Source organism: Thermobia domestica, chromosome 3 (assembly GCF_964235325.1).
Source record: "Thermobia domestica chromosome 3, izTheDome1.hap1.1, whole genome shotgun sequence".
In the NCBI taxonomy this organism is placed as follows: Eukaryota; Metazoa; Arthropoda; class Insecta; order Zygentoma; family Lepismatidae; genus Thermobia; species Thermobia domestica.
In genome coordinates, this window is record NC_137456.1 from 9,432,855 (window position 1) to 9,453,910 (window position 21,056).

Here is a 21,056-nt window from a genome sequence, read left to right on the forward strand (position 1 = left end):
TTCATTTTTCGTTTTCGAAAAAGTATTTTTCGAAAAAATGTGGCCAGCCCTAATGTGAATCAATGTATCGTGTTTTTTTAATAGTTTTCAACCTTTTGTGAGTAGTTAGGTGTAAGAGAAGACCTTATGGCCCTAACCTCGCTGCTGTAGAAAAAAAGGCAATAAATACATAAATAATGTACAATTTTCACAAACTTATCAATCAAAATACAATTTGTTTTCTATTTATATCATTGTAACTAATTTTGAATTAATTTAAGTTGTGATTGCTATAAAATTAGTCTGTTGTGCCCCACGCAGTAGAATACATGAATGTGTTACGTAAAAATGAGGTTGGTATACATTTACAGTTTAAACTAAAAATGAGCCCATATTACACTCATATTTTATATGAATTCAAGGTGGGAGACCACAAAAAATGATTTTAATTTATCATTCATTCATTCACTTCCATTAACCATCTATCTCATTTAGCCTAAAGAGCCAAACCATTTGATGTTAAACTTTAAAAAATCATTTCATTTTTTACTACAATATTATTATTATTATTATTATTATTATTATTATTATTATTATTATTATTATTAATAATAATAATAATAATAATAATAATAATAATAATAATAATAATAATAATAATAGACCAAGAAATACTAGTCTGATACGTACTTTAAGGAAATAAAATTTCTATAGCGAAGCCAATACATTTTTTCTTAGGGATGGCAATGAACTCAAGAGAAATACAGAAAAGCTATACATCATCAATTTAAGAAAATAACTTTTCTTCTAAAATTAAATTTCAGACAGACAAGATATGGAGTCTCTGTGCTTGACGCGTATACACAAGTAGAAAACAATGAATCATTTATGACGAAGAAAATTTCCAAGGAAACATTGCAGAAATCAGAAATGGGTTCTTTTCCTAGGGACGTTTATAGACGTAGTTGAGAATAACTGCAAAATAACCAATAAAATTGCTTATCTATGTTGATGCAGCACTTTCGCTTCAGAGTATACAGAATGGCCCAAAAATAGGTATACAGTCCCGTACTGATCGGTGATGACCTTTTGTATCATTTACTTATTATTATCCATACAGGTATTGACTTAGTTTCTTTCTTAATTTGTTCTTAATTTATTTTCACTTATACCTTAAGCTCGGAACAACCAAAGCAAACAAATTCATTATCTTAATAAATTAAAATGTCATATTTGATAAATGCTGATCTGTATACCTACTTTTGGACTACTCTGTAGAAATATTCAAATACACTCTGTAGAAATGTTCAAATATACTCTGTAGAAATGTTCAAATACACTCTGTAGAAATATTCAAATATACTCTGTAGAAATGTTCAAATACACTCTGTAGAAATGTTCAAATACACTCTGTAGAAATGTTCAAATACACTCTGTAGAAATGTTCAAATACACTCTGTAGAAATGCTCAAATACGCTCTGTAGAAATGTTCAAATACAATCTGTAGAAATGTTCAAATACACTCTGTAGAAATGCTCAAATACACTCTGTAGAAGTGTATAAAGCATAGCCATTCATTATGACGAGCTCTTGTTTATGTTCTACGAAAGAAAGGTCAATGATCATTATGAAACTGAAGTGACTATCTATGTAGGAAAGAAATGAAAACGCAACACTTGTTCACCTCAGCAAAACAAGTGAAGGGCATTCCTTTCTACAATATATCAAGTAAGGTCTACATTCAATACAAAATGTTTCAAGGTTCCGACAGAATTATAGGGATTTTTAATAGTCAACACTGTTGTAATCATGGCGTTCGGGACATTTGCGTGCACTTTCATCTTGGTAGCTTTTTTGTATTTAGTTGCATCTTAACCATTTTATTTCCGTGACAGAAATAAATTATTTACTGCAAAAATAATTGACGTAAGTATAACTCCTTTGATTTATCTACGCATGCGGTAAAGTTATGAACTAAATTCATTGTTTACAAGTGTCTTCAGTAGCGTAGCAAGGTTGCCAGAGATACTGGTTTTACTGGGATGTTTTCATGTGCAGTTTTTCAAGAAAATGGAAAAGAAATTGTAATGTCAATAACAGTCCGAGATTTAAACCTTCACCAAATTTATTTATAAAAATATTACAAAAAACATCTTTGTAAGTACAAAGACCGTGTAACGTGGGTTCCTGTCACCACCGCATGGCGCGTCCTCAGGTTGCGGATCGAGGTGAAGGCCTCTAGATATAGAGGTTAGCTGCGAATATACTGAATAAGCAGTCGCGGACAGCTAGGCCGACTAGGAGTGGTCCTCCAGCTTGGGGGTTTGGGTAAGGCTAAAGACCTCATCCTGTAAAAAAAAAAAAAAAAAAACTTGTTCAGAAATATTTACAAAAGCCTCGGACAAGGACTGTTAACTTGGCACGGCCTCAGCAAAAGAAAATGGACATGAGATTTGGAACATGGAATATTAGAAGTCTTTATAGGGCAGGCGCGTTAAAATCCGTAACGAGTGAGTTAGAAAAATACAGGATGGACGTAGTAGGAGTTCAGGAAGTTAGGTGGAAAGGAAATGGATCTGTGAATTCCGGAAATTTCACGTTATTTTACGGGAAAGGAAATAAAAATCACCAGTTAGGAACAGGGTTTTTATTTCACAAACGAATATTACCAGCAATTAAACGGTTTGAATTTGTTACTGACAGACTTTTTTTTATTACTCTTAAGGGACGGTGGTGTAATATTATTGTTTTAAATGTACATGCCCCAACTGAAGATAAAGATGACGATATAAAAGACAGTTTTTACGAAGAAGTGGAACGGATATTTGACCAACAACCGCGATACCATATGAAAATTCTCTATTAGAGGATTTCAACGCGAAGGTAGGACGAGAGGATATTTTCAAACGGATTATAGGGAACGAAAGTCTGCATAACGAAAGTAATGACAACGGTGTTAGACTCGCGTACTTTGCAACATCCAAAAACCTAATCGTGAAGAGTACAAAAATCCCACATCGCGAGGTTCATAAATACACTTGGACATCGCCAGACGGAAAAACACATAATCAAATTGATCACGTTTTAGTGGATAGAAGAAGGCAATCTAGCATAATTGATGTCCGGTCGTTTAAAGGGGCTGATCGTGACACTGATCACTACCTGGTAGCAGCGATAATACGAAAGAGATTATCGTTGATTAAAGGTAATATTCAATGGTCGAAAACGGAGAGATTCAATTTAAAGAAATTAGAAGAGAGCCAGGTAAGAGAGGAATACCAGATTGAAGTTTCGAATAGATTCTCGGCTTTAGAAAATTCGGAGTGCACTAGTGTTGAGGATACTTGGATTGAAATTAGAGATAGCATTAAAAGTTCAGCAATAGAAAAATTGGGACACGCGGAAATACGTAGGAACAAACCATGGTTCGACCAGGAATGCATTAAACTAACAGAGAAGAGAAAACAGGCAAAATTGCGTTGGCTACAAAATCCGAATGAAATAACTACACCAAATTTCGCAGATAGGCGGGCAACTTCCGAAACTTTTAGAACAAAGAAACGCGATTTTTGAAAGCTAAAATTAAGGAACTTGAAGTTAATAGTAAAAATAAAAACACCCGGGACATGTACAAGGGGATCAGCCAATTTAAGAAAGGCTATCAACCTCGTGCTTATATATTAAAGAAATCTGATGGTACAGTTCTCACTGATACGGATAGCATCCTAAATAGATGGAAAGATTTCTTTGACGATTTGCTTAACACGCAACCAAAAACTAGTGTGCGTGGAGAAAAGAAGATACACACCGCAGAACCGTATATTCCAGAACCCAACCCAATAGAAGTAGAAACCGCTATAAAGAAATTAAAGAAACACAAATCTCCGGGTGTAGATGAAATTCCGGCTGAGTTAATTTTAGCTGGAGGCGAAACATTGTGGAACAAGATACACAAACTCATTTTCCTTATCTGGAACAAGGAAGAATTGCCACAAGAGTGGAAAGAATCAATCATTGTTCCAATTCACAAGTAAGGTGACAAAACTGACTGTAATAATTATCGAGGCATTTCTGTTCTGTCAACATCCTATAAAATCCTTTCAAATATTCTATTAGCGAGATTGACCACATTCGCAGATGAAATTATTGGAGATTATCGGTGCGGATTTAGACGAAATCGATCAACTATCGACTAAATATTTACAATTCGCCAAATACTCGGAAAAAAGTCGGAATGAAGTACCCCGGTACATCAACTATTTATTGATTTTAGAAAGGCGTATGACTCGGTTAGGAGAGAAACATTATACAACGTTCTTACAGAACTTGGAATACCGAGAAAGCTAATTAGATTAATTAAGATATGTTTAAATGAATCCCAAAGTAAAGTCCGGGAAGGAAAATTTTTGTCCACGAGCTTTCACGTCGAAAATGGCCTGAAACAAGGAGATGCGTTGTCGCCATTATTTATTTATCTTCTTATTTAACTTCGTTCTGGAATACGCCATAAGGAAAATCAAAGATAGCAACCAGGGCCTACAGTTGAACGGTATTCACCAGGTTATGGCATATGCTGATGATGTAAATTTAATAGGGGATGATAGGAGAACAATAGAAGGAAATGCGAAGATCTTATTAAACGCTTGCAGGGACATGGGTTTAGAAGTAAATGCAGAGAAAACTAAATACATGGAAGTGCGTCGGGACCGTAATACAGCAAATTATGGATGCGTTAAAATATTAAATAATACTTTTGATAAAGTGGATAGTTTCAAATATCTAGGATCAATATTAACAGAGGAAAATCATATTCACGAAGAAATTAAATGTCGACTAAAAGCAGGGAATTCGTGTTATTATTCGGTTCAAAATCTCTTGTCGTTGAGAATTCTGTCGAGGAATCTGAAGCTTAAAATATACAAAGCGATAATCATGCCTGTTGTTCTGTATGGTTGCGAAACATGGTCGCTTACTCTGAGGGAAGAACATAGACTGAAAGTATTTGAGAACAAGATCCTGAGACGAATATTCGGACCCAAGAGGAACGGGAATGGGGAATGGCGGAAACTTCATAACGAGGAACTACATAATTTATATGGTTTAACCAACATTGTTAGGGTCGTGAAGTCTAGGAGGCTTAGGTGGGCGGGTCATGTAGCTAGAATGGAAGAAAGTAGAAACGTTTTCGAAGTCTTGACTGGAAGACCAATCGGAAAAGGACCATTAGGAAGACCCAGGCGCAGATGGAGGACAATAGTAAAATGGATCTTGCAGAGATTGGAATACAGAGTAGAAACTGGATGCAGTTAGCTAAGGATAGAAGTCAGTGGAGAGCTTTTGTGAACGCGGCATTGAACTTCCGGGTTCCATAGGCCATAGAGTTACTTAGTTAGTAAGCACAAAGATAATAAATCAGTCTTTTCCTTATCTCAAATAAAGCTGATGAACGAAATACTTTTGCACGGAATCCCCTTAGCACATGGTAGCCTCCAAGGATTTGGGCAAGGTAATACTTCTTCGTCCAGGGCGACCTCAGGAGCAGATGTAGGTTATGCGATCAGTGGTCAATTGATAATTTCTTCCTCTCCTGGTCTTCTTTTATAGGTGATTTCTCAGTAGCTCGTTCATCAGGTTCCGTTGTGCTGGATTCGTGTCTTCCTCTTTACTTCATGTGTATCATCTGCTTGTATTGATGGCTATAAACAATAGCATGTGTTTTATAGATATAACATGTGCTCGATGAAATAATGCATACTGAAAGGTGAAGATCCTTACAATATGATGAATCGAATCAAATTTAGTGAAACCAGTTGTGTAGATACCTCCAGTCGTTTTACGCTGAATACGTAAAGCTATTTAATGTGGGATCTAACAGTTCATCATGTAGATAGCTGCTAACTTAATTTTCCCATATGAAAATAGAACTTTAAGAATATTAAATAGTATTTTGAAGGAAAATTAATACAATACGTCTGCAGTAGTAACTGAACAAGAGAAACATTATAGGGCTAATAATCTGCAATGCCGAGTGAATATATATTGTTACGGTTTACGTTCGGGGGTGTATGGTTCCAGTCCCCACTAACCTTTCATATCCGACGAGACCCCACTAACTGTAACGGTAACTGGGTGTTAGGTGGCTGGCTGAGGATTGTGCGGCCCACCGGTTGTAAGCCGGCAGCCGTCCAGTTATGCATGGGACTCCACCGTAACTGAGAGATGTGATAGAAACCACACAGTGTGTGTTCGTGGCAAAGTAGGAAGCACACACTATTTCACTTAAGACAATTTTCATTAAAGAACCTTGCCTTGCATGGAGTTGGGGATTGTTCTCTCTCTTTTTCTTTTTCCAGCCAGACGGGCTGTAATTACCCAAGTAACATTTTCGTTGTCAAACGGTGTGCCAACCGTGTCTAATTGTAGGCATCGTTCGGAAAGCCACTATCAAAATGCCAACGGAATATTTGACAATCTATCAACCATCGATGCGAACAAGCGAAAACAAAACAGTGGTTCAACGTAGGACGTAAAAGTTACAAATTTAATTTGATTTTTCAAAAACACAGTTAAATAAAAGATTAGATCTCGTCTTTGTACTTAAGACTGTTGCGATTTATGACTATTTGTATATTTACCACTGTCTCATTCATCCTTGGTAGATTCTCCCGTAGATAAAGAAATAATTTTACGTCATCCAGACACTAGTTGGAAATTACTGTTCTATGCAAAAATCACGCTATTAAAGTAGTCAATCTGAGTATTAGAAGATATGTTATCAGGTTCTGGCATCTAAAGTGCTGCCAAAATGTCTTGAGCCGTGTCAAAAATGTAAACTAAAGCTCACGCCCTCCCACACCCACGCGTCGAGCCAATAAGGGTTTAGCTGTTGCTAAGCGAGAGAGCCTTAGAAAAAAGGAGTGGAATTCCTTCTGCCGATACCAGCGACAGGAACAGAAGACTAGGTGTCAAGTCAATGTGGTATATCTATAGTAGAACCCTGTGTTGAAAACACATGTTAAAAATTCAAACAAAAGTAGGAATGTGTTATCCCTTCTTAATTGCATTATCAAGAAACAAAAAGAAAAGAGAAAACACAAGTAAATCTTCTTTTCTCTTGCTTTATTCATCACTAAATATTATCACATTTATGAATTAAAAGTATATGCGAAAATATATTTCCAATAGACAGAATTGATTGAATTCAGTAAAATACATAAATTCATAATACATTATTAATGTTTAATTTTTCCAAAATTTGAACCAAACTTTTGAATGTTTTCAAGTCATTCACTGTAATTATTTGTTATGTGATGTTATATTTTAATCAGAAATTTATTATCAGCGAAAATAAATAACTGGTTGAAGGGGTTTAATCAGTGGCGATCGATCGACGGTTACCTTCCCAGGAATTGGCATGGGCTGCACATAGCAAGGTTGAAGAATCGGTTCCTCTACTGCTTCTTCTTCCGGAGAAGATATTCCAGGAAGCTTAGGTGCATTTGGGTCAGTTGCTACACCTGGAATTTTAATTGGAAACAGTTGAATTCCCCCTCCAGGTACTTCGATTGGCAAGAAAGAAATACCTCCAGCAGAATCCGAAGATATTCCAGGAAGCTTTGGAGCATTGGGATCAGTTTCAACACCTGGAATTACAATTGGATATTGTTCTGGTAAGTTGATTCCAGGAAGCTTAGGTGCATTGGGGTCACTTGCAACACCAGGAATTACAATTGGATATTGTTCTGGTAAGTTGATTCCAGGAAGCTTAGGTGCATTGGGATCAGTTTCAACACCAGGAATTATAATTGGATATTGTTCTGGTAAGTTGATTCCAGGAAGCTTAGGTGCATTGGGGTCAGTTTCAACACCAGGAATCACAATTGGATATTGTTCTGGTAAGTTGATTCCAGGAAGCTTAGGTGCATTGGGGTCAGATTCAACACCAGGAATTACAATTGGATATTGTTCTGGTAAGTTGATTTCAGGAAGCTTAGGTGCATTTTGATCACTTGCAACACCTGGAATTACAATTGGATATTGTTCTGGCAAGTTGATTTCAGGAAGCTTAGGTGCATTGGGGTCAGTTTCAACACCAGGAATTACAATTGGATATTGTTCTGGTAAGTTGATTTCAGGAAGCTTAGGTGCATTGGGGTCAGTTTCAACACCAGGAATTACAATTGGATATTGTTCTGGTAAGTTGATTCCAGGAAGCTTAGGTGCATTGGGGTCAGTTTCAACACCAGGAATTATAATTGGATATTGTTCTGGTAAGTTGATTCCAGGAAACTTAGGTGCATTGGGGTCACTTGCAACACCAGGAATTACAATTGGATATTGTTCTGGTAAGTTGATTCCAGGAAGCTTAGGTGCATTGGGATCACTTGCAACACCTGGAATTACAATTGGATATTGTTCTGGTAAGTTGATTCCAGGAAGCTTAGGTGCATTGGGGTCAGTTTCAACACCAGGAATTACAATTGGATATTGTTCTGGTAAGTTGATTTCAGGAAGCTTAGGTTCATTGGGGTCAGTTTCAACACCAGGAATTACAATTGGATATTGTTCTGGTAAGTTGATTCCAGGAAGCTTAGGTGCATTGGGGTCAGTTTCAACACCAGGAATTACAATTGGATATTGTTCTGGTAAGTTGATTCCAGGAAGCTTAGGTGCATTGGGGTCAGTTTCAACACCAGGAATTACAATTGGATATTGTTCTGGTAAGTTGATTCCAGGAAACTTAGGTGCATTGGGGTCACTTGCAACACCAGGAATTACAATTGGATATTGTTCTGGTAAGTTGATTCCAGGAAGCTTAGGTGCATTGGGGTCAGTTTCAACACCAGGAATTACAATTGGATATTGTTCTGGTAAGTTGATTCCAGGAAGCTTAGGTGCATTGGGATCAGTTTCAACACCAGGAATTACAATTGGATATTGTTCTGGTAAGTTGATTCCAGGAAGCTTAGGTGCATTGGGATCAGTTTCAACACCAGGAATTACAATTGGATATTGTTCTGGCAAGTTGATTCCAGGAAGCTTAGGTGCGTTGGGGTTAGTTTCAACACCTGGAATTTTAATTGGAAATTTTTCAATTCCTCCAGGAAGTGGCAATGGTAATGGTTTAACTGCACCTGGAACTTGTGGTTGTAATGGACGTACGGAAATGCCATCTGGTGTACTGGGCTTCACAGATATTTTATTATCGGTGGCTTCTTCAGTAAGATCTCCAGGAACAGATTCAATTGCAGGTAGTTTAACAGGGCTTTCCGGAAGAGCTGGCTTCACAGATATTTGAGACAGTTCCCCTGGAATCAGCTGGATTCCACTGGAAGGATTCTTTTCTGTCGGAGTTTCGACTGGCCTTTGCGAGTCTACATCTGCAGGTTTTATTAGATCCTGTTTAGATGAGAAGTCAGGTGGAATCGGACGTAAACTCGGTAGACGTCTATAGGAAGCCTGAAACAAGAGCAAAAGTGTAGAACAATTAACCTCAAATAGCCGTGTTCTTAAAATATATATCTTTGTAATATTTATAGACCTAAAATTGGAAATATTAAACATTAAATTAAATAGTTCCGCTTGTGGCAGAAAGCACATGATTATTAATAATAACACGACCACACACAAAACATGAAAGTTCTGTGCTCCGGATCCGATGGTTCGATGTATTTTGTTACACATAATTCTAATTTCGAAACCCAATAAGGTCCATAGTATCAATTTTTTGTTACGGGTGAGAAACTTGAGGGATTTTGGATAGTGAAGATACACGAAATACAGTTATTCCAAAGAAAAAAGTTCTGTTCAGTGAACCCCAGGCAGGGACGTACTCAGGGTGTGGATCCTGGGGGTCTGGACCCCCATTCCTAAATCCGGACTTTTTTGTAAATTTAGTCTAATTTTAGGGCAATTTTACAATTTTTAATATAATTTTGTCTGAAATTGTGTTTGTACTCTTCCCCGAAAATCTTTGGACCCTCCCGAAATAAATTCCTGCGTACGGCCCTGACCCCAGGGTACAGATTCGATGTATTTTGTTACACAGAATTCAAAATTTCGAGACTGTAGGACGATTGACCGCATCAATTTTGTTTTATAGGCGGAAAACGTGTTTCCTTCCTATCCAAAATCTCTCATGTGTTAATACGTAACTGTGTTAAAATCAATTAAATCCTAATTGTACAGCATGTGTGATTCTAAGTAGAAGGTGACTGGAAGGGACACGAGGAAGTTTCACGTCGTCGGAGCTGAGGACCGTTATGAAGTCTTTATGTCTTCTGGGAAAGCCTGCAAATTTATATGAAAATGTGGCAAACACTTGGGGAGAAATGTCCTTGGGGAGGAGTAAAAACATGGATATCACGTTTTTATGATTGCCCATTTCACAGTAGAAGATTAGCCCCGCATCGGAAGCCCATCAATCTCAACAGAACAACAAACACGCGATGTTGTCCCATGCGCTGATTCTTCAGGACAGTTCTCCTTTCGCCTAACCGGCATAACCGTGGGACGTAAACCTCAAAGATTTTCTTCAGGACAGTTGAATATCCGTCAAAAAGATTTTCCAGATACTGGAGATCTCCAGGGAGCGAGTTGGTTATTTATTATTACAACGGTCCTTAACATATGCAAGCTTTTAGCGAAATGGGTGCCGAAACTTTTGAGTACGGATCAAAAGAAGGAACGTGTTGAAGCATCCAAAACCAATGTCACCCTTTTGAGAACACAAATGACTTTTTGGCTAGACTAGTGACAGATGATTAAACCTGGCTCCATATTTATGATCCCGAAACCAACGAGCAGTCAAAGGAGTGGCGCCATAGTGGATTCCCCGCCCCGAAATGTTCTGTACCCAGAAATCGGCAAAAAAAGTTCTGGAGTCCGTTTTCTGGGACAAAGATGACATTACAATGGTGGATTAGCTACCGAATGGCGCCTCTATCATTAACGAGTATTATGCTAATTTTCTAGATCAGCTGAAATAGGCAGTTAAGAGGAAAAGCCGTGAAAAGCTCAGAAAAGTGATCATGATATTGCATGATAATGTACACCGACAAATTGGCCACCTGGGATTCCAGTTGGTACATCACCCACCTTATTCTCCAGACCAGGCCCCTTCTGACTATTTTCTATTTCTCAACCTGAAGCGTCACCTTTTTGAGCATATTTGTGACGTCACACAGCCTGCTGAGAGTTGGTTTGAGGGACAATCTTTTTTCTTTCTTTTTTTTTTTTTTTTTTTTTTTTTTTTTGCGTGGGCTAGAAAAGCTTTAACGATACCGTCAAAAGTATATTAATCTCAAGGTTGAATACGTTGAATAAATATGTAATCTCGGACCTCTGATACTTTTTTTTTCTTTTTGGCAAAGAAAAGAACTTTTCAACACCGCCTCGTACGTAGTTGGTTGGATCTGACTTTAGCATCTCCTTCAGCACTAAAACTAACTTAGTTTTTTATATATTGCAATTATCTTTAATAAAATTATCCCTGTTTCGATTTAAAATTATTCTACGCCACTGTGTGAAATCCTGTGTTTGCTTGTTATACGTAAATTCTGATAACGACATATTTCAGTTTTCTTTCCTAAAAATCGTAAAACTCTCCGTTATTATTTTTCTCTGAAAAACTGATAATGCTGATTTGATAATTCAGACTAGTTTACGATTTATTTATTTATTTATTATTTTATTATCATTTTTACGAAATTGACATTCGGCTGTAAGAGAAGTCGTAGCATGTTGCCATTGAGGTATATAAGAATTACATACCTTTAAACAACTCAGTTACACGGGGAGAAAAATCAATCGCATTTACAGAGAAAGTTCGTAGATTCCGGCTAAAGGCGGCTTTTGTGGTACTGTTCCTGTCGCGGCCGGAGAACTGTTATCTGTGTTTTGGCGCAGAGTTCCAATACTGCATCCGAAAATGAAAATTCTTTAATATTATTATTATTATTATTTTAATTTAACGTCGTACAATTATGCCCTTCAGACGAAACGAGATGTATAATTAATGAAAGTGAATCATGTGAAATTAATTTTCTCGCTCTTTCACCTGGAACTTAACTAGGGACCACGAGCACCAAAGGTAGACATGCTAGCCACTAGACCAGCAGGCAGGTCGTACTACGTTGAAGCCCAACCAGCTTAGATATTGTATACGTACTGGTTATCTTCTGTAAGCGTGTTCCGTAACCATTGTCTAAGTGTTGCTAAGTACAGAATTATTTTGCCCGTATGTTTTATTTTCGGTCAGCAGGAAAATCTAGATCGCATACAAGAATGGGACTGTGTTACGTCTGCATACATAACCTTAATTACCTGTATCCTGCAGGTGCCAACGGAGGACACATGTGATTTCCATCTATTTGAGGCTATACAGATTGATCCTGGGTAGGATTGCCAACATTTGAAAATGGAAATAGAGCACATCCTCTTGGAGTACGTATTAGGCATGGCCACAAAGATCCGGTTCGACGAGGAACCGGTTCTCGGAGATCCGGTTTTCAGAACCGGTTCCGGACCTGGATCCGAAAACCCGGTTCCAGAACCGGATCTTGGGAACCGGTTCCAGACCTGGATCCGAAAACCCGGTTCCAGAATCGGATCTTAGGAACCGGTTCCAGATCTGGATCTGAAAACCAGGTTCCTGAACCGGATCTTAGGAACCGGTTCCAGACCTAGATTCGAAAGCCCCCAAAGACCCGTAAAGGAGGCACGAAGTTCATCTTCAAAACACTGCAAAGAGGACCATGCGCTTGTGCCCTCCCCGCCCAGACCCAATTGTGCCTACAGAAAAAAAATTGGTCCGCCAGTGGGTGTTTAGCCAAATGAGTTGGCCAGTTTGCCTGTTTAGCAATGAGTTACCCAGTTTATTTAGCCAAATGAGACAAGCCGCCGCCGCCTGCCTGTCGCTTCCACCATTTCATGTAGCACACTGTTCACAGTCTGCCAGCAGCTCGGGTTTAGCGTACGGATGGTCACAAAGTTTCGGTTCCACGAGGAACCGGTTCTTGGAAATCCGGTTTTCAGACCCGGTTCCGGAACTGGTTCCAGACCTGGATCCGAAACCCGGTTCCAGAACTGGAACTGTGACATCCTCGCTCGTCAAAAATGTGAACAATCTGAAACAACTTGTGACAACCTTCACATAAAATTGACCAATTCGATGTTCGAATTTAATAACTTTAGTTAATTGTGAAGCATTTATTAAATTTACTTATTCCAGTTTTGACTGAGTCGGTGCATGTAATTTTTGTCAAAAGAAAAATCAAAATAAAATGAAGTATTTCAGTTTTACGTACCAGAGTTATACCGGATAGGCTAAAGAAGACGGTGATGATGAGAAATGAATGAAATGGTGGAATGAAAGTGGAAGGAAACGGGAGAACCCCGAGGAAACCTACGCACACGGTATTTGTCCACCAGAAAGTTCACTTCCGAGAGCTGGGATCGAACCCAGGACACCACATATCAGAGGTGAACGCTTTACCACTAAGCCACCGCGGCCCCTGTCATTTTTGTAGTCTACCATTGAAAATATATCGCATTTAAAACAGAAAAGCTAATATAATTGGCAGTATAATTATGGCATACATAAAATATACTTGAAAAATAATTCTTACCAGCTTCGCGGTAGGGATGCGCACGAGACAAGATTTGAGGCTGTCTCGTCTCGAAAATGTGCTGTAAAAGTGATGTCTCGACTCGAAAAATGTATATTTCTCTATTGGAAGAGCCGTGTCTCGACTCAAATTTTGTCACGAAAATCCTGTCTCGACTCGTCTCGTACGCATCCCTACTTCGCTGGGGGTGGTAACGTCTCATCATGCCTACATACTTTTATTGGATCTGCATGCATTATTTAATTGGAAGAGTTAGGTGCGCTCTTGAAAATGTACTTTTGTTGACCTTTAGCAGTTTTTATAAGTTCAGTACATTTTCCTGTCTTCAACTCTTCAGTAAATTCGATGCACGACAAACCGATATCAAAACGAATTATAATTTCTGCTTTAACCATGCTCATTGACAAACGATTCCTTTCATCACTCCAAAATAATCTCAATAGAACAGAGGAAAGTGCTAATAAGAAGGAAAATTACCGGAAATTTAACGTCCGGTTTTGAGGTCGTACCGCATACACAGACAAGAAGATCAAAAACCGAACTATCCGGTAAAATATCGGACAGTTGGCGACCCTAGTCCTGGCTAAGCAACAAGCATGTGCGTAGACTGGTACAGAAAATATAACGTAAGATACAGAATCCTGCTAACTGTAGCTTCTCGGGATTTTCTATATTAAAAATTCGTTTTTCTCTCTCTTTCTCTCTCTTTCTCTCTCTCTCTCTCTCTCTGTAGCAGCTACGAAGTCTGAATGTTCTGAAATTGTCTACTTAAAATTTTATCAGCCTTTGGATTATGTTCTGCTGGCGTAAGTGTCGAAGTTCTAACCGCAAGAATCGAAGAAATATTCGTTGACTTTGAGTTGGTTTGCTTTTGTCTAAACACAAAGAAATGTCTTAAATGTTTTCTCACTAAAATAGGTTTGAAATTTTTGGTGTGTTAATTTCACTCAATCAGCAACAAAAAAAAAAAAAAAAAAAAAAAAAAAAATCTTATGAGCCTTTGTTAACTTTTACCGATAGTTTATGGTAAATGCATTATGAAAGGTTTAAAGAATTGAATGTCTATTAAACACAATAAATTAAAAACTGAAAATTGATTGCCTAACCATGTTGCTAGGTTTTGTCCTAGCAGTGGCGGATCTAGAAAGTAAAAACTGGGGGTCACTAGAACTCAGATTATGATTCCACAACTCAAATTCTTGGCCAAGATCGCAACTTTTGATTTTTTTTAATCATTCCTAAAATTCTTGTTATTCAGATTCAATCATTCAGCGCATGAAGAGCTTTAAGACCATCGGGATTTTTAGTCACAAGAGAAAGTATTCTCAACTTGGTTTCCACTGGTTTGCTGAGCAAGCTTCTTATCGTCGTAGCCTTTTGAGATAACTACTCAATAAAGAATATCATATAACCAATGAGAAAAAGTAATTCCAAACGCTTCGATAAGGAATATCGTAACAATCTGCTATTCTAATACAGTTCTAACAATTCTATACCAGTAAACAAACTCTTTAGATTAAAACTATACAGTGGTTCCCAAACATTTTCAGTTCGATATCCTTAGTCAGAAGTTTTCACAGCGCCGTAAATAATGCAAAGATCTAACCATATTAAATTGCGAATATTGTGTTCTGTGTCGTTGCACGTCCAAAACATTGTGTCGCAAATGTTGATGTGATTTTGAGTTTAGTGTTCCTTTCAACAGCGAGACTACAGGAGACGTGGATCTATGGGATACGAACCACATGGGCTCTCCGCCGGGAATCGAACCCAGATCTCCCAAGCTAAAGATTATAACGACTTATCAAAAGATAGTCGTAAACCTGGTTCGTTTGCTGGGATAAAAATCCGAAGTGGTAATAATTCTTTGGCATAAAAATATTAGCTTCGATATTTAAATATCATTAATCTCACCTTTTTAATAAAACTGACAACGTCTATAAACGATGTTAAACTGGTTTATTATTTGATATAACTTATAATATCCTTTTCTTAAAACTGTTAAGTACACAAACTCACTGACTAGGTAACCATAAAACATGTCCATATCATCAACTATCCCATAATAATCACTTACATATATTAAAAACATTCTTCTTTTGTTAATATGAAATGAACATTCTACTAAGTATAGTGCATATGTATGAGTACTCTCTGCCCAAGGTACAGGTAAATATTACACAAACTAAAGTATTTTGTTGTATAAAAATGTCGCTCGACAAAGGGACTGAATATAAAAGTCATGAGTAGGCTTGGCTTTTATCTTCAAGAACCACTGGTCCGTTTACATTAGTGTTCTTGTATTACATATGCCCATCATATTTTAATCGCACCTTGTATATCTATTCATTATATTTCACATATACATATATATATAAATACATTCGTAATAATTCTTTCATTTCATCAATATTTATCTTTAATTACATTAATTATATTTATTTTATTATTATCCACTATATTATTAATATATTTCCTTATTAAAATATCGTCGCTTATTTAATTAATCGTCGACGGATGCGATTTCGAAAAATGTAAAGGACAAACGTGGGTTACAAATAACATTAATCTTTACGGGCGCATTAAATAACAAATAAGTCGGATGTTGCATTTAAAGGTATACATAGTAGCACTAAGATGTTATAATAAAGAAGAATTTCTTTCAAGGTAGTCGTTGGATAATTGATTTTATAGAATAGAGCTTCTTTTTAACATAATCTTTGACAATTAAGTTTTCAACACAAATCAATCTAATATAAATAATCTTTGCTTTTAATTAATTATAAATCGAATTATAATTCCTCATATTAACAAGAAAGAATAAAAATCATTTGAAAATTAATTTTACAGTCTACCTAAAACTCTATTTAAGCATTTCAAGTATTTTTAAGAATCGTTTTCATTATTGATATTAACACATAAACTTAAAATGAAAATTTACAAGAATCTACAACTAACATGAATTTAACCTAATTTCAGTAACGGTAATCAGGTTACATTCGAACTTGCATACGGGTCTAATAAAGTACACTGTACTGCGCTATCATGATTAGGTTCTACATTGTGTTGTACATGTCTTTCATCGTGATTCTGACTTTGGTATGAAGTCCCATCTCTCGATCTCCAATTACGTCTATCTACGTAGTTCGCTGCATTTCTGGAATTTCGCTCAGTACTTCGATTATTTTTATATCTACTGCTGTTGAGTGATCTGACATCATAATTACCATGATTAGTTAGGTTAAACGGATTCCCTATATAACCTTGTCTATTTTGCTCATTTGGATTGCTAGAGTATACTCGGCTTAGGTTAGGTCCTGTATTATTCACACTCCGAATATTTAAATTCCGAACAGGCACCAAATGATCTGAATTATTCTTATTTTTACCCATTCCTGATTGTGGGTTCATGGCATGGTATTGAGTTTCGTAGCATTGGACAAGCATCAATAAATGGCTGAAACTCATACACTGTGTGGAAAATAAGATCTGTTGCAGTTTAAATGGAAGCAAATTTCGAATCGATGCTATTATTCTCGATTCCGATTGCAAAGGATTAACGACCTTTAATTCGTTGTAGACATTTACAACAAACTCTACAAAAGATTTGTGCAATCGAGGATTGAAGTGTTGATTTCTAAGGGTGGCATCTCTATTTGCCAGCAAAAAGTCATTTTCATAATTTGCGATCAATGCCGCTTTGAATTCCTCATAGGTACTAATGTGATCACGTATTGCCTTAAACCATAAGGAACAAGGTGGGAGTAATACATGGGGTATTAATTTCATATATTGTGATCGATCGATAGACATTATATTGCATTCGTCTTGGAATTTCTCTAAGAAAGAAGTAGCATTCTCATTACACTTACCACTGAATTTGCTCATAGCTCTAATTTCACTTATCTTAACACTTAATTTTACCTTCTTTTTCTCATTCCTTGTTCTTGTTGAGTGATAGTTCCTATCCGTGACGTGCTGTGTCATGACACCATCTATGTTTCGCTCATCAGTGCTCTTCGGACAACTTTCTTCTAGTATAATATCCTCATCAGATCCGGGCGAAGGCGAGTTCATCTCTGATGAGTGGGGCAACTCAAAGCGATCACTACCCAAGTTATTACGGTAAATGTTGTCTTTAGCCTGTAACGTTCTAATCTCTTCCTGAATAGTAGCTAACAACTGTGTATTTACACGTATGTTATTAGAGTTGTTGCTGACCTGAATCTTTTGCTGTTTAATGGAAGATTCTATTACTTCTAAATCTTTTTTTACAGCACTAATTTCTTGGTTTTGTTGATTGTGCTTTTCTTGACAATCATCGGATATCCTTTTTAACTTTTCCTCGAACTGTGAGGAAATGTCGTTCACCACCTGGACAATTGTCTGTTTCGTTTCATCTGATTTCTGTTCTATCCGTCTACTTAATTCTTCATATTGCTTGTTAGCTTCGTCAAACTTCAGTTCTATCTTATGTTCCATGGTCTTGTTAGATTCGTTGAATTTCTGTTCCATGGTCTGCTTTAATTCTTCATTTTGTTTGTTAGCTTCGTTGAACTTCTGTTCCATGGTCTGCTTTAATTCTTCATATTGCTTGTTAGCTTCGTCAAACTTCTGTTCTATCTTATGTTCCATGGTCTTGTTAGATTCGTTAAATTTCTGTTCCATGGTCTGCTTTAATTCTTCATTTTGTTTGTTAGCTTCGTTGAACTTCTATTCCATGGTCTGCTTTAATTCTTCATTTTGTTTGTTAGCTTCGTTAGACTTCTGCTCTATGGTCTGCTTTATCTCGGTAGACATCTGCATTATTTGTCGCTGTAAAGCTAACAAGATATCTTCCGATGCCAATCCTGGTGTTACACTAGTCTCATCGCTGTCACTAGTATTTGATTCCTGCTGCATTGTTTTGTTGTCCATTTTTCTTATGATTACTTTACCACTTCGCAATATGGTTAAGTTCGTATTCATTAACTGTAATATGAAAGTAAATTCAGCCTTACTCTTCTTCGGGAATTGAATTTACAAAATCCCGGGTGAGGTAAACCAAATTTTTATAACGACTTATCAAAAGATAGTCGTAAACCTGGTTCGTTTGCTGGGATAAAAATCCGAAGTGGTAATAATTCTTTGGCATAAAAATATTAGCTTCGATATTTAAATATCACTAATCTCACCTTTTTAATAAAACTGACAACGTCTATAAACGATGTTAAACTGGTTTATTATTTGATATAACTTATAATATCCTTTTCTTAAAACTGTTAAGTACACAAACTCACTGACTAGGTAACCATAAAACATGTCCATATCATCAACTATCCCATAATAATCACTTACATATATTAAAAACATTCTTCTTTTGTTAATATGAAATGAACATTCTACTAAGTATAGTGCATATGTATGAGTACTTTCTGCCCAAGGTACAGGTAAATATTACACAAACTAAAGTATTTTGTTGTAAGATGCGTACGGTAACCGCTTAGCCACGACGGAGCTGGCGCAAATTTTAAGAAACACTGACATATACGGTATTTTTAAAGAATGTTTAAAATAAGAAATACATTATGTAGGCTGGGACCGCGGTGTCTCAGTGGTAGAACGTTCATCTCCGGTGCATGGTGTCCTTGGTTCGATCCCAGCTCGTGTCGTGAACTTTGTGGTGGACAAACACTGTGTTCCTGAGTTTTCTGAGGGTTCTCCCGTTTCAACCCACTTTATTCATTCCACCATTACATTCATTTCACATCATCACTGTTTCCTTTAGCCTAGCCGACACACATGTGGGACGTAAAAATGAAAGATTTCGTTTCTTCAATTGTTTTCTTCAACAACGTTCCACAATCTTACAGATAGTCTAGTACCAAAAAAAATCATTAAAAAGGAAAGCTGAATGTAGGAAGCTGAATATTATTGAAATAAGCTTTAAAAATGAGTACAATGCTTACCTCTACTGGAACAACTCTGGAATGAGCTAAATCCAGCGAAACTCCCAAGAGCAGAAGGAACGCAAAGAACCTAGCCGAGGACGCCTCCATTGTACCAAGGTACTGGTCCCTGGCGTTCGCTGTTGTCGCAGTTTCGATGCTTTGACAGCAGACTCAACCCAGTATATATACTCAATGCAGGTAGACATATAGGAATTAGTTTATCTCTAAATTTCCATATCAATAGAAAAAAGTAATCCCTCATAATTGCACAGCCATATAATTTTATATTATTTTATTGAGTGCAATTTTCCTGCGATTATTGTCAGCCTGCAATAATATTATCTTGATTTTTTTTTAAAGAAAGGAATTTCATTTTTCCTTTCGAGTGACGATAGAAGGCAGGAAAGTATGTTCATTATGGAAAAAACCGAATTCGAGATTTGAACTGATTTACACGTTTCGTGCTCTCTACATATCGAAAACCTGATTTTTGACTGTCTGTTCATTCGTTCGTCCGTCCGGATATACATTGAGAACAATCCGTTATCCGGACATCGGAATATTGTACAAATTTACGAAATTCTTATGTTGACTACAGAAATCGGAATGGAACATCTCTGAAAACCGGTTTGGTTTTTCACCGAAACCGGTTTCGGTCTTCTCAAAACCGGTTCGGCTTTCACCGAAACTGAACTGGTTTCGGTGAAAACCTTTGGAAAACACATAAAACTATTTATGTGGAAACGGATTCGGTTTCCGGAGAACAACGAAACACTATTCTGGTCAGAAGTAGAACAAAGGGTCTTTCCTAGTAAGAGCGAAATCGGCCCTTGATCCAAATTGGGTCGCTATTGACCCAAAAGGTTACCCTTGACCCAAAACTACCTCAAAAATTTTTTGACCCCCCACTCCCTCCTCTTACCGAATTATCGTATGTTAGTCTGTTTTATGCATATCAGTCTGTCCGTTCTGTTCTATGCATATCATTAACCGTGAGACTCCAGTGCTTTTGCACTCTGCGAAGCATAGTTGGTGATATTTGTTCACAGACAGTAATGATTCTCCTTTTCAGGTAGCCAATGTCAATGATTTTACACTGGTAGACAATAGCTTTAAAGTGCCCCCAAAGATAAAAATTGAACGGAGTTAGGTCGGGGGACCTTGCTGGCCACTCAACTGGTCCATGCCGACCTATCCAGCAACCGGGAAAGTGTTCATTGAGCCATCGGTTACATTACAACCATAATGCGGTGCCCCATCTTGTTGCCAATATTGATGTAATCACCCTTAGTCTTTCAACAAAAGTGGCATAAAGTGTTTTCAAGCATATCTCCATATTGTGCAGCATCCAAGGTTCCATCAATGAAAATAGGTCCAATAAGTCCCAACAATGAAAACAGGTCCAATAAGTTTTTCGCTCCATATTCTACACCACACCATTACCTTACCTGCACCTTGCATCTTTGATGCATCTATCTAATTAAGACTTGTATTAGCCTTGTACCGAATATTTTGCCC

At 37.2% G+C, this 21,056-nt stretch overlaps 1 protein-coding gene across 1 annotated transcript; it reads right to left on the minus strand.

Annotated features, from left to right (window-relative positions):
* Positions 1–7,224: 7,224 nt before the first annotated feature.
* Positions 7,225–19,686, minus strand: LOC145681379 (uncharacterized). Its single transcript, XM_081753032.1, has 2 exons — positions 19,557–19,686; positions 7,225–9,439 (listed from the first exon to the last, which is right to left on the minus strand). The coding sequence occupies exons 1-2, from the start codon at positions 19,644–19,646 to the stop codon at positions 7,319–7,321; spliced, it is 2,211 nt and encodes a 736-aa protein (XP_081609158.1). The 5' UTR covers positions 19,647–19,686; the 3' UTR covers positions 7,225–7,318.
* Between the last annotated feature and the right edge of the window lie 1,370 nt (positions 19,687–21,056).